General features: G+C 42.2%; 1 protein-coding gene across 4 annotated transcripts in view; it reads left to right on the top strand.

Moving 5' to 3' along the window:
• Positions 1–782: 782 nt before the first annotated feature.
• Positions 783–15,172, top strand: part of c10h14orf180 (chromosome 10 C14orf180 homolog) — a 69,799-nt gene continuing 55,409 nt past the window's right edge. For 2 of the 4 annotated variants that reach the window (XM_067991712.1, XM_067991708.1), the window contains exons 1-2: positions 1,665–1,810; positions 2,350–2,715. In XM_067991712.1, coding sequence (XP_067847813.1) covers positions 1,732–1,810; positions 2,350–2,715 — 445 coding nt within the window. In that variant the 5' untranslated portion in view covers positions 1,665–1,731. Of the gene's footprint in view, positions 836–1,664; positions 1,811–2,349; positions 2,716–15,172 lie in introns of those variants that run through there. The other 2 variants (XM_067991710.1, XM_067991709.1) reach the window with 2 other exon arrangements.

Below are 15,172 nucleotides of genomic sequence, written 5' to 3'. Positions count from 1 at the left end.
AGGTGAGTTCTGCCCGGTGTCCTGGCCAATATTTATCCCTCAATCAACATCACTAAAACAGATTAACTGGTCATTGTCACATTGCTTTTTGTGGGGCTTTGCTGTGCGCAAACTGGCTACTTTGTTTCCTACATTACAACAGTGACTACACTTCAAAAAGTACTTCAGTAGCTGTAAAGCGCTTTGGGACGTGCTATATAAATGCAAGTCTTTCTTTTCTTTGACTCCACATTCAGTAAGTTGTAGCTGTTCTGTTGCACCACTTGTAAAATTTATCAATCCTATAAAGGTAAGGAAATGTTATAACTTATTGGGTTTATTCAAAAGGTATTGTTATATTTAAGTGGCTACTTTATTGTAAGCTTATTAGTACAACTCAGTTGTTTGAATGACCTTGCTTCATATCAAGCAGAAATTAACTACTGTATATTCAAACATGAAAATTTATTTTAGATTTTTTTTAACAGTACAGCATTCTATATTTCCCAAACAAAAAATTGTTAGGAAATTTCTAACAGCTTAAAGATAATTTAAGATGACATGAAAGTTTATAAATAATCTCCAACATGTGGTTTGTGTGTGTCAATTCCAAACAATTTTCAAATGCAAGTTGTAAAGACCAAAACTTTGCAAATAAAAGATCAGTTTTACTTGATCAGCAAGTTGCTGTTTATCCTCTCCCAGATATCCGGTTGCTGTGGTTACCTCGCGCTGGGCTCCAAGCCGGATGTGACGCGGATGTGGAGGGATCGAGCGCAGGTTCGGGTAAGAAAGCGGCTCCGTCAGAGCTCGAGACTGGTCAGAGGCTCAGCGTAACATCCATTTAAACAGGCCGGTACTGGAGAGGGCGGCTGGTGTCGTGTCAGACTGATCATTGGCAATCGTTTTGTTTTGATAGAGAAAACTTTAACACGAAGCCGTCCTTTTCCCTGCTCCCCCCCTCCCCCCCACTCTCCCTGTCTTTTCCCCTCTCACACTCATCCCCCCTCTCCCTCCCTACTCATCCCCACTCATCTCCCACTCACCTCCCACCCCCCTCTCCCACTCACCTCTCCCACTCATCTCCCACTCCCCACTCACCTCCCACCCCCCTCTCCCACCCCCCTCTCCCACCCCCCTCTCCCACCCCCCTCTCCCACTCACCTCCCACCCCCCTCTCCCACTCACCTCCCACCCCCCTCTCCCACTCACCTCCCACCCCCCTCTCCCACTCACCTCCCACCCCCCTCTCCCACTCACCTCCCACCCCCCTCTCCCACTCACCTCCCACCCCCCTCTCCCACTCACCTCCCACCCCCCTCTCCCACTCACCTCCCACCCCCCTCTCCCACTCACCTCCCACCCCCCTCTCCCACTCACCTCCCACCCCCCTCTCCCACTCACCTCCCACCCCCCTCTCCCACTCACCTCCCACCCCCCTCTCCCACTCACCTCCCACCCCCCTCTCCCACTCACCTCCCACCCCCCTCTCCCACTCACCTCCCACCCCCCTCTCCCACTCACCTCCCACCCCCCTCTCCCACTCACCTCCCACCCCCCTCTCCCACTCACCTCCCACCCCCCTCTCCCACTCACCTCCCACTCCCACTCCCCACTCACTTTATATTTTCTCTGTTTTCATTGGTGATTTAACATGCTCTTTTCCTCTGACTGAAATGTTGCTGCTAGTTGTTGGTAAAAGAAGGACGGAGGGAATAAACCATCACTGGCTAGGGGAGGGCAGTCCTGGACATGCAGAAAATGAGGGGGAAGTATTCTGTCTCAGATGGAGGGAGGACACAGTCACCGAGGACAGGGTTTGGAGAAGCAGGTACGGAAGGGATGACGTGGGGGAGCGTGGCCAGTAAGTGACCCTGAGCTGTGGCTCCGGGGGTTGGTGCGGGTGAATGATGACCAGCGAGCTGTCAGCTCAGACCATTAGTTACCAGTGTGTATACCTGAGACGGGCCCAGCCACCAGGAGACATGTACCGTGCCAGCCCCAGCCGCGGCCTCCTGGTGACCCAGACTGGAACAATTAGTGCAGCCAGGGGAGCGTTGTTTTAAAAAGAATCGGTAACAGTCTGAAGTCTTGATCCTTGTTCTAAAGATTCAAAGCGTTTTATTTGAATTGTGAAAGCAGGTGTCAGTGGCTGACCGAGAAGGAGTTTATAGAATTTAGCGGTGACCTTGATATGTTTAGGGACGGAGTGGCACACAACGGCATCAGGTGTTCATTTGAGCAGGTCCAATGCTGGATTGCTGGGGAAACATTCACACTGAAATAGTGAACGTTCGCAATGAGTTTTTGCTGATAAATTTTGTAGTTCATTCTACAGACTGAGACTCACAAAGTCTTTCATTTTGACAGCTCATGGCAATTTGGATGCAAAAGAAAGTTCGTTGTGTCAACAAGAGGATTTAGACAGAAACATGTCCCGCCTCAGTCACAGGGTCCAAGAAAACAAAATGAGTGCTCGGCATAATGCAGACTGTACAGACGATCCAATCGCCTCTGATTATATGGAAACTCTGGACTTTTTGGTAAATGATCCTGAAGCAGATTCTAAGGACCGCTTTTGTAAACGTAAAATAAAAGTTCAAAAGGATTCGGGAGTGGGATCCGAAGATTTCCCCTCTGAAAAAATTGATGCTGTTGCTGTTAAAGGTGGCGAGGAGTATGACGATGATACAAGAACCTTACCCAGTCATTTCCAAGAAGGAGCTGGTGCAAGTGGTAGGCATTGTTAGGGTGTTATTGCAATCCATATCCTCACATGTGTTAAAATAATCACATTTAGTTATTGGAGCCAAAATCATTTAACATGCATTATGTCACTCACTGGTATGGGGAACTAACCATTGAAATGAAAGCATTTATAATTGAAATCCTCATTCATAAAATAATAGAGCCAGATGGTATATTTTAGAACTGGCAACAGAATTGGAATTCCTTGCGCGTGCATATGTGTGTGTTAATTTCTACTAGCTAACAACACCATGCTTAAGAATTTCATTGTAATCATTATCATTGGAAACATTTCTCAGCCCAAGAACAACAGTACAGTATGTCAAAGAAAGAACTTTCATTTATATAGCAGCTTCAACGACCTCAGGATGCGCCAAAGCGCTTTACAGCCAATGAAGTCGTTATGAAGTGTAGCCTCTGTTGAAACGTAGAGAAACGCGGCAACCAATTTGCACACAGCAGGATTCCACAAAGAGCAATGAGATAATGCCCAGATAATCTGTTTTAGTATTGGTTGAGGGATAAATATTGGCCAGGACACTAGGGAGAACTCCCCTGCTCTTCTTCATATAGTGCCGTGGGATCTTTTATGTCTAATATATAAATGCAAGCTCTTTCTTATAATATATAAATGACCAATTTAAATATAGTTTAAACAAATAGAATGCTCTTGGTACAAAAAGAGAACAGAATGTCATAGAAATGCTCCAACAAAAAGGCATGTAATGTCCTTATATCAGAGTATTCCTTATAAAACCTATCCCTTTACAATTTTTTAGATTGTATTTTTCATACAAAACATCTAGAAGTATTTCTGCTGCACACCAGAACTGCCATTCTTGTGCTATTTTCTAGGTCTAGAGAGAGTGGGAGCATTGAGAAAGAATGTCTTATTGCCTACCTTAATCATTCTTGCACCCCACTGCTCAGTGTATCCAATGGTGCATCACTCGTTACTGCTTCTTGTACTTAAATATGCAATTTGTGGTGTGTTTAAGGAATACCAAGATGGTAATTTACACCATTACTACTCATGCTTTGAAAGCTATTCTTCATATTCTGCAGTTTAAAAATGAATATGGTGTAGCATTATATGTTCTGACTTAGTTATAATACATCGCACAGCAATTTATTTACAGTTACCAGAATGTGGAGGATTAATGTTTGGGTGCTTAAATATTTGACAATCTTAGAAAGCCATCTGTTGAATACATTGAACAGTAGGGAATGCTGGAAGCTTTAGACTAGATGCTCAAAAGTCATATTTCTGCAGCCCCAGAATCTACATCCCTGGGAGATGGTGCAAAAGTACAGAAACAAACACTGCTAATGGCAAAACAAAGTCTCATTAATAGCAAACATATCTATTTTCACCAACTTCAGCCTAAAAGGTACATTTTCAGAGTCCTCGCTCGTAGTACGGTTCCTTGATGGTGTGAGTGCCTTTGGAAAAATTATGGGCGTCCTGCTTGCGATTTGCTGATATGCAATAGTGGCAGGTAAGGATTCAAAATCTTAGTGAGTGTGAAAAGTTGCCAATTTTAAGATTAAAAATCTTAAAGAAACTTTTACTGGCCTAAATGATTTACAAAATTAGCTTAATCCTAGAATAATGATTAGTCATAGCAGTAGGCAAGGCAGAACCTTTATGCAGAAGAATACGGAAGACCCAATCAATATTCTAAGACTAGCAATCTGATTGATTATACCAAGGCTTTTATGATGCTTGGATAACCAGTCATAACACTGAGATTGATTCCACAGAACTAGTTCTTTTTAAACTACAACAGTGATAGCACCCTGTTTCCGTCTGCTGAAACAATTGCAGATATGGTAAAACTTAGGATTTATACACTCACCTTTGCCGTCATTGTAGCCTAACTTAGCTTTTTGAATGAGTAGCATCAGCAGAGTATTTTTGTTTTGTTAAGCTTTCAGCTCCTCTTCTAATCTTAAGACAGCGTTATCTGAGATCAGAGAAATCATTTGTTATAAGTAAATATCAGAGATTTGTTATAACAGTGTTTGATTACATAAACATTGTCAAAATTGTGTAAGACATGGACCTTCTCTCGTATTGCTCATGTGAATTGTATTTTAAGCCCTGACAGCAACTGTCCTTTGAAGTCCTGGGAAGTGAGCACAGGCAGGTCCTGGGAAGGGAAGCATTCGGGGGGAAGAGTGAGCAAGAAGGAAAATGGCACTTGCCTGGACAAAAAAAACGGCTGCTGAAAATTATATAGAACAGTAGCCCCTAGCTGCAAAAATAAAAGCCGCCTATATTTTTTTAGTAGCCACACTACCTGATTCTATTCTTTGGAGTTTGTGAAAAGTCTGACTGATGTCTGGGCTTCATCATATCTCACACCTTGTTGGTTGATAGTTCTTGTCAATGAAAGATGTTGAACCAATAAACTCAGAAAATTGACGCAAGGTTCACTACAGATGTAAAACTTAAATAGGTTCTAATTAACATTTTCCTTCTGTGTTAAACCCTTTTACCATAGAATTTACATTTTGTTTTAGGTTTCTTTTAAATAGATCTGCTCAATCAAAAATTACCATTATCAAACCACTTTTAAATTTAAAGTTGGCAACTAATGTTGACTTAATGGAATGATGTTTGCAAAAAAAAGAATAAATTCATTCTGTTAGAAATGGGAAGAGGAGGATTTTGAAGAAGGTCAAAAAGTCAGTAAAAATGATCGTGTTAATTGTATTGAAAATGAAAAGTAATTTCTTCCCCTCCTGAATTCCTGAAGAACTGGAACACTCTCAAAACTTTGAGACATGAAAGATAGTGATGGCTTACAATACTTCCTCTTTCCCTGTGCTCACACCGTATCATTTAAACTAAGTTTTATAGGGCCGGAAATTGCTTTCGAAATAACGGTGAACTCAACAGTGCTCACCATTATTAGTGGCGAAATTGAAGAGCAAGTTCCGGTGACCGTACATGCACAGTCAAACGTGGAAATCCAGAACTTGCCCTTCATGGTTCGCCGGCAATCTGACGGCTTCGCCCTAAAGAGACATTGCCAGCTGTAATCAATGGCATCAATGGACCAGAGTCAACTTGCTCTCCTGCCCAGCTAGAAACTAACTAATATCGCCATCAGTTTTTTAAGTCTAAACTAAGTTTCACTGGTAAGTCTTAATGACTGTGAAACTTAGTTTAGACTTAAAAAACTGGCACTAAAATTTAACTTTTAAAAATGTTACGTGTCATTAGTCCTGATTTTAATAGTTTTTGGACATTTAAAAAAATTATAATTAATTTTTTTTTACTTTTCCCTTCCATCTCTTTTATCTTATCCTCTCTATTTCACTTTCTCTGTCACTTTATAATACCTTTATCGGGCACATCCAAGGTTTTTAGTCTGCTGTTTTTCTATGAACTGCACTTCCTGGTTCTCACAGCATGGCTTGCTTCAAGCTGATTGGTTGAGGGGCCTTAACGATCCTTTCTCCACCCTCCCAGGCCGCGAAAGAACGCTGATACTATTTGAACTCACAGTTCGAGGAAGTTGCCACCAAAAAGAACGCGGTAACTTAGTGGATGAATTTAAATCTAAGGAGTAGCGACCACACTGGTTCGCCGTTCGGAGCATTGTGATTTACTTTTAGTTTTTTAAAAAAAGTAGTTTCCAAAAACAAAAAAATAATTTTCTTTCCTTCCTCATGTGGTGTGTTTGCTTTTTCCCACTTTGGATCCCTTGACACTTTAAATTCATCCTAGATGAAGAACCTGCTTCAAAATCTCTGCCAATACCAATTGACAACCAGTTGTTGGAAGTGTGTGAGAATGACCCATGTTAATGTACACTCTGATTTTTTTTCCTCCCAGGACCCAGGGGCAACATATCCTTCCAGTTAAATCTGTCCCTAGATGGCCTGACTGACACTGGGGCCTCACTGTGGAGAATTGTGCGTACAAACCCATGGTCTGCCATTTTGCAGTATATATACTTAAGAACACTAATGATATCTATAATTATAATTATATCAAATTGAAATTAGCTTTGTAAACTTGCAATATATAGTTCCTTTGATGTCCTTAGAATGTCCCAAAGTGCTTCACAACTAATGAATTACAGTTGCTGTTTTGTAAATGCAGCAACTGATTTGCACACAGTAAGGTCTCAGACAATAATGACATGACTGGGCAGTTAATCTGGTATTGACTGAGGGATGAATGTTGACCAGAGCACTGTGAAACCTCCCTGCATTTCTTTGAACAAGATAGACTTATTGCATAAGTAATTTGAGGACCTTTCTTCGGCCTTCGACCCAAGGCCCGTTTCAGGGAGTGACCGAAAAGAGAAATGAATTCCTCATTGCAAGTAGAATAACTCAATAGTTCTCCTCCCCAAAGATACAAGTGGGAATTACTTCACATTGCCCCTGCCCCCACCCCACCCCACCATATGCACACTGTAATGTTTTTGAAAAGCTCAAGGACAAATAATAAGGAACCTGTAATTCTAACAAGGTTTTTGCATGAAAGAATCAGGAGCTGTGTTCTGATGCAAAGCAACATATAAGTGCAGTTGATTTATGTGCAATTCAGGTCTTCAGAGTACCGTTCTCCCTTTCAGTGGTTTCCCGGTCTTTCTTGGGAGTGAACTTTGTTCCACAATTGAAATCTGCACCTTTCAGTAGTCTGCCCTTATAGATTGTGTGTAACCAGATGCTAACAATAGCATGCTTAATAGCAGTGATAAGCTTGTTGGATTTTGCTTGGACCCATACTTTTTCAATCAACTTAGTATGGTGAAATTAGCAAAAAAGACCAGAACTGTCACAGGCTAATATTAACTAAAGTTTTTTTTAAATTTATGAATGAAAGCACACGCAAAATTAAGAGGATTAGGAAAGATTAGCATAACCAATTGTAAAGATCCTTTGCAATGCACACAAAAAGTTAATTGCCCTTTTACATCTAATGAAGATGTGAAGATATTCAAAATTTCAAGATAAAATACTGTGAACAAAACCACCTTTTTCCTCAATCTCTCCTGCACAATACGTTGTTGATGACCACTTCCTCCTCTGTCAGGATTCAGAGATGAACTCCCTTTGGCAGTCAGTGACAAGTTTTTTAATCCATTTTTTCCCCTTAATCTTAGACTTCCTCCCACTCTTTTCCAGTTGTGCTTATGAATGTTGTTCCCAATGAGGTTGGGTGGCTGGCTGATAACACTGGAACACCTCTGACACATGACAAAGCATGTAGTGAAACAGTCAATTTGTATTTGCATAGCTGGTACCCAAGGCAGTGGCATAATGGATTTGATAAAAATATCTTTCCTTTGAAAATTTCCAAAATATCAATTATCCATCTATATAATGCATAATATTAAATGTACATCACCATTGTGTCTGTAGTGTCAGCACCAGGATACATTAGTTAGCATTACAATGCCCCGATTCTCTTACCCCCTCACCGCCCCCTCCCCCCCCCCCCCCCCCCAGCATATGCACGCATATATTCTAGCTGGCTGGAGCCAACTGACATCTTCATTTTAAAGAGAGGGGGACATAGTTTCACTTTGGTTACATTAGATTTAAAAATACATGCAAAATCACATTCCATATGGAGTTCTGTATGTGGGTGTACTTCAGGGGCCATCCGTTATTGTCTGTTTTTCACAAGAATAAAAAAGTGACCCATGCTCCATCCCCCTATGAAAAATGACAAAAATTGATTATTTTATAAAGTGTATTTGCAGCATTAATCCCCTGTCAGTGGGCTTACCCTTTGTTCTTCTGTCAAAATGATGGCAATTTGGTATGGTCTCTGATGTGTAGTGTTCATGAGTCACAGCTATATTTATTTAATGCAAAATTGGTGCATACAAAGTCACAGTAATACACAGTATTTGTTTAATGCAATGTTGGTATGTACACAGTCACTGTAAGACCTGCCTCAGTTTCTAAGTAAGTCAGCAATTCAATTGTGAACCAAAAGATTCTAACAGTGATTTAAAATAACTGTGTATTTAGAATAAAATGAAACGGAAAGAGAATTTTAGAACATGTTTGTGAGGAATGGTTCATTACATTAAGATAGATGCCTTCTTTAATGATTTATTGGATCAGTAATGTTCTGTAAGCATCTTGCGAAAAGTTTCTGATAAGATTATGAACATCTATCACTTTCAGAGTTTTTATAATATGTAGCTATTTGTATATATTTGGGGTGTTTACAGGGGTACTGATGATGTGATGGAGGATACACAACGCTTGTTAGAAAATTAGTAACAAAATGGCATAAGAAATATTTACATTTATGTTGCACCTTATCACATAATCAAAATGTCCAAAAGTGCTTTAGCACAAGAATTACTTTTGGAATGCAGCAATAATTGCTGTTAAAGGAAAATGGGAGTTGCCATTGTGTGGCAGCAATGTCCCACAAACAGCAGTGAGATGTATAACTAGTGAATCTGTTTTATTCCCCGTGACCTTTTCTCTTGCGCAAGCGCATGTACTAAATGGGTGCATGAAATTAAAATTCTAATTATAGCATATCTTCCCAGAATGCTGCATCAAATAATTTCCACCTACCGGGCACTCAGAAGTGTGCTCGAGTGGGTCATTATTCTGTAACGTGCAGTGCAATAAAACTGAATATCAGTAAGCAATACAGTAACACAGCATGTTGGAGCACCAACGTGTGACTCTACAATACTGGTGATATTAACTTGAATTTCCCTTTGGGGCTGGGTTCCTGATCTTAGCTATGTTGCTTTGAGATGGGAAAAGGAAGATCAATAGAAGAGTTATTTCCAGGCATTCATCTCTCCTTCTAGCTTCCAGTTTGGAATGCAGTTGGAGGAGTCTCCGGATCAGGTCAGCTGCAGGAGAGGTGGTGGTGGGAAATCCATGGCTTGTGGATTGGAGGGGTGGGGAAGGACACAATATGGCTTCAGTTAAAATTATGTTGTCCGAACATAGGTTGCCAGATGTTACTGTCACCCGTCATCAGCAAAAAAACAGTATTCAAAGATAATCAAGCCATCCTCTCAGAAGCTCCACCTGTACGTATCGGATAGAATAGCATAGGCTGGAGTGCATTTCAACTCTGTAATCCACCTTAGGGTTGAAATGACAATACTGAAAACCAAGCAAGGTCTCCTCTTCTTCAAAACATCACCTCCTTTTCTCTACATTGTAACATGCTCAGTGTGTGTGTGTGTGTGTGTGTGTGTGTGTGTGTGTATATATAGTATCATGTTTTATATAGCCCAACTATCATCTATTCTTCAACAGAATAATTTTTCAACTGCATAATCCATTCAGCAGTGATCATCTTTTGATGCATCAGAATTAGATTGGAATTCATAGTACAATGATTATCAAAATGTAAATCTAACAAACAAAAATTAGAACGATGAAACCAATTCCTATATTCATTGGCAGTGCCATTTTGTTAGTAATAACTTTTGACAGGTTTAATGACCTAGGAAAGTGACCCTGTATCTCTTAGGAAAGTAATTTTTCTGTATATTTGCCTGTGTTCATGGAATGAAGGCTAGCTGCCAGCAGTCCCTGCTGTGACAACTGCTGATTATGCCAGTTAAATAAGGTGTGCCAATTTTGTCAGATGTGCTCAATTTGCCACGTTCTCAACTCTGCCTACTGTGTCAACACTGCCATCTGTATAAACTGTTCCAGCTGAGTCTGATATTCCAACTGTGCTCCAGCTTTATATTATTTTTCTGATGCATATTTGGCTAAAATTAAGACCTGATAAGGCTACAGAGTAACAGATTAAGTATATTCTTGTCAACTGCATCATGATTTCTTTTCTGTTTCAACAAAGAATGGATAATAGATCCTTTCGTGCTTGCTTTTGCAATTTCCACTTTTGCTGTGCAACAGTGTGCGATATGTGTCAGGAAACCAGAATAGCTTTCATGCAACACAAACCATTTTCAGTTTTCAAAGAAAGAAGGAATTGCATTTATAGAACGCCTTTCACAACCTCAGGAATCCCAAAGCACTTTATAGCCAATGAAATACTTTTGAAGTGTAGTCACTGTTGTAATGTAGGGAAACGCGGCAACCAATTTACGCACAGCAAGGTCCCACAAACAGCAATGTGATAATGACCAGATAATTTGTTTTAGTGATGTTGGGTTGAGGGATAAATATTGTCCAGGACAGGCAATCTGCTATCTAACAGCAAGGATTTTAAAGGACCCAGTGCTTTTTTTTAAATTTTAGATTTAAACAACATAGCTAAATGATACTAATCTGGAGCATTTCCATTTGTGTGACTGGGACCAGGACAGATAATTTCTGAGAAAAAGTTGATACAAAAGTGTGACAAGAAGTAAAGTTTTGTGGACAGGAATTTTACACAGGCATAACGTTTTTAATATTGATAGATACAGCCTGTACATACACAAGCTATCTGTAGGAGTGTGGTGGCTGAAGGATGTGCCACCAGTGGTGGAGTAGAGGAAAGAAGGGATGTACAAGAGCCCAGAGCCAGAAGAATGGAGGTCATGAGCTAGAAAGTAGGTCTGAAAGAGATCGCAGAGGTTTGGTGGGGCAAAAGCATGGAGGGATTTGTAAACAATGACTGACTAAAATTTTTAATTTAATGCATTTGAGACGGGGAGCCAGTTGAGGTTGGGATGATTAGGTGATAGGTGAGCAGGGCTTAGTGCAGGAATGGATGATAATGGTAACGTTTTGAATGAATTAGAGTTGTTTAGGATTAAACTCAGGAGGCGTACGAGGAGAGTCAAGCCTGTACGTTTCAGCGGCAGAAGGGTGAGTTATAGATGGAGACAATGTACTGTAATGGAGGTAAGAGTAAGTGTTCTTGGTGATGGATAGAATGTGGGGTTTGAAGCTGAGCTCATGGTCAAGACTGGTGTTGGGTTGGGGTTGGTAGGGTTCAGATTTTTTGGTAGGAGTTGAACAGGATGACATTAGGCTTCCGAATGTTAAGCTGGTGAAAATTCTGCCTCATTCACAACTTGACAGAAAGAAAGAAAGAATTTGCATTTATATAGTTCCTTATCACATCCTCAGGAGGTCCTAAAGTGCTTCTTACCCATTGAATTATGTTTGAAGTGGAGTTGCTGTTGTTGTGTAGACAATTGTTATGTGGACAATGTGAATAACAAGGTCCCTCAAACAGCAAATGGGATGAATGATTTTAATTAAGAAATAAATGTTGACCAGAGTCTGGGAGAATTATCTGCTCTTTTTGAAATAGTGCTGTGGGACCTTTTATGTCCACCTGAACCAATGAATAGGCAGAACCTTGGTTTCACATCTCATTCAAAAGACTGAGCCACTAACAATGCAGTACACCTTCAGTATTGCACCTAAGTGCCAATCTAGATTATGTACTGAAATCCTGGATTGGGGCTTAAACCCATAACCTCACTCCAAGGCGAGAGTGCTACCAACTCAGCCAAACTGGCACTTGATGTTAGACAAGCAGTCAGACAGTACATTAATAGTGGGTGATGGCAGAGGTAAAGTTGGATTTTTTTATTCGTTCATGGGATGTGGGCACCGCTGGCAAGGCGAGCATTTATTGCCCATCCCTAATTGCCCTTGAGAAAGTTTCTTGAACCGCTGCAGTCCTTGTGGTGAAGGTTCTCCAACAGTGCTGTTAGGTAGGGAGTTCCAGGATTTTGAACCAGCGACAATGAAGGAACGGGATATATTTCCAAGTCAGGTTGGTGCGTGACTTGGAGGGGAACGTGCAGGTGGTGGTGTTCCCATGTGCCTGCTGCCCTTGTCCTTCTAGGTGGTAGAGGTCGCGGGTTTGGGAGGTGCTGTCGAAGAAGCCTTGGCGAGTTGCTGTAGTGCATCCTGTAGATGGTACGCACCACAGCCATGGTGCGCCGGTGGTGAAGGGAGTGAGTGTTTAGGGTGGTGGATGGGGTGCCAATCAAGCGGGCTGCTTTGTCCTGGATGGTGTCAAGCTTCTTGAGTGTTGTTGGAGCTACACTCATCCAGGCAAGTGGAGAGTATTCCATCACACTCCTGACTTGTGCTTTGTAGATGGTGGAAAGGGAGTCAGGAGGTGAGTCACTCGCTGCAGAATACCCAGCTTCTGACCTGCTCTTGTAGCCACAGTATTTATGTGGCTGCTCCAGTTAAGTTTCTGGTCAATGGTGACCCCCAGGGTATTGATGGTGGGGGATTTGGCGATGGTAATGCAGTTGAATGTCAAGGGGAGGTGGTTAGACTCTCTCTCGTTGAGATAGTCATTGCTTGGCACGAATGTTACTTGCCACTTATCAACCCAAGCCTGGATGTTGTCCAGATCTTGCTGTATGTGGGCATGGATTGCTTCATTATCTGAGGGGTTGCGAATGGAACCGAACACTGCAATTATCAGCAAACATCCCCATTTCTGACATTATGGTGGAGGGAAGGTCATTGATGAAGCAGCTGAAGATTGTTGGGCCTAGGACACTGCCCTGAAGAACTTCTGCAGCAATGTCCTGGGGCTGAGACGATTGGCATCCAACAACCGCTACCATCTTCCTTTGTGCTAGATGTTACTCCAGCCACTGGAGAGTTTTCCCCCTGATTCCCATTGACTTCAATTTTACTAGTGCTCCTTGGTGCCACACTAGGTCAAATGCTGCCTTGATGTCAAGGGCAGTCACTCTCACCTCATCTCTGAAATTCAGCTGTTTTGTCTATGTTTGGACCAAGGCTGTAATGAGGTCTGGAGCCGAGAGGTCCTGGCGGAACCCAAACTGAGCATCGGTGAGCAGGTTATTGGTGAGTAAGTGCTGCTTGGTAGCACTGTCGACGACACCTTCCATCACTTTGCTGATGATTGAGAGTAGACTGATTGGGTGGCAATTGGCCAGATTGGTTTTGTCCTGCTCTTTGTGGACAGGACATACCTGGGCAATTTTCCACATTGTCAGGTAGATGCCAGTGTTGTAGCTGTACTGGAACAGCTTGGCTAGAGGCGCAGCTAGTTCTGGAGCACAAACCTTCAGCAGTATGGCAGGGATGTTGTCGGAGCCCATAGCCTTTGCTGTATCCAGTGCACTCAGCAGTTTCTCGATATCGTGTGGAGTGAATCGAATTGGCTGAAGACTGGCTTCTGTGATGGTGGAGATATTGGGAGGAAGCCGAGATGGATCTTCCACTCGGCACTTCTGGCTCATCAGCATGCATGTGGAAATTGCCTTCGTGCTTATAGGTAATATCACTGAGAGCGGTAGCATTATAACGAGAAATTGGAGAAGGCAAATGATGGAACCTTTGGGCACACTGGAGATGACTGTGTTTGGAGTGGCAGGAGAAGCCATTACAGAAAAGGCATCATCTATTTTGGGACAGAGGACATGCACCATGGAGGAGATGCAGTGGAAGAGGATGGAATGGTTGGCCATATCAAAAGCTGTAGATGGATTAAGATGAACAGTGTGATGTGGTAGCAGTCACAAAGTATATTGTTGGTGTCTCAGATGCTGTGGGTAGATAGGAAACCAGACTGAGGGGATTCAAACAAGGAGTTGTGGAGGAGGTGAGCATGGAGCTTTGTGATGACGATGTGTTCAAGGATCTTAGAGAGAAAGAGGAGGTTAGAGATAAGGTGGTAGCCGGAGGGGATGATAGTAGACTTTTTAAGGTTGGCAGTGATAGTTTTGAAGGAGGAAGAGCAATGCCTATGGAAAGAGATCAGTTTATGATGTCAGCAAGTATTGGGTTGAGAATACTTGGTTGAGTGTTTGGGAGGGGCTTGAGGGAGCAGATGAGTTTGACAAATGTTGAAGGAAAGATGGGGGGAAAGGTTGGAATTTTTTGTGGAGTTAGATTAGAAAGACGCTGGAGGCCAGGATGAAGGAGGCATTGGAGGTCAAGCAGATAGCTTGAATTTTGGTGGTGAAGAAATCTTTTAGCTCCTCCCACTTGGGTTCAAGGTGAGGTTATGGGGGGGACGCAAGTGAAGGAGATCAAATTAAGCTGTTTGTTATGGAGAAGAGGTGTTTGGGGTTGTCTGCACCTTCCAAATTTATTCTGGAGTAGTGAGATTTGGTAGTGGAGAGATAATAGTTCTTGAGGTAGTAATTCTGATAGACAACCAGGACAGTTGTGTGTTTTATATGTGCTGAAGCTCATGGCCCTTGGACTTGAGGATGTAGAAATGGGAGTAACACCAGAGGAATAGTGGCGGTTCGAAACCATGATGGATTTTGTGGGGATGAGGACATCTGAAGCAGAAACAAAGGAGCCATTAAACTGGTTGAGGGAGGTGGCAATGTCGCTCTGGGTAGAGGGCCAGAGGATAGTGAATTAGAGAGCTGGCGAGGATGCTGGGGGAATTGTTTTGTCAAGTGTGAGGGTAGTGGGATTGGAGGGAAGCAGAGTCCTGTGGTTGGTGAGGGAGAAGGAAGTGATCAGAGATTGCCTTGTCAGTGATTGGGACTTTGGAGATAAT

This window comes from Heptranchias perlo, chromosome 10 (assembly GCF_035084215.1).
Source record: "Heptranchias perlo isolate sHepPer1 chromosome 10, sHepPer1.hap1, whole genome shotgun sequence".
Taxonomy (NCBI): domain Eukaryota; kingdom Metazoa; phylum Chordata; class Chondrichthyes; order Hexanchiformes; family Hexanchidae; genus Heptranchias; species Heptranchias perlo.
This window is presented reverse-complemented; position numbering and strand designations above follow the sequence as displayed.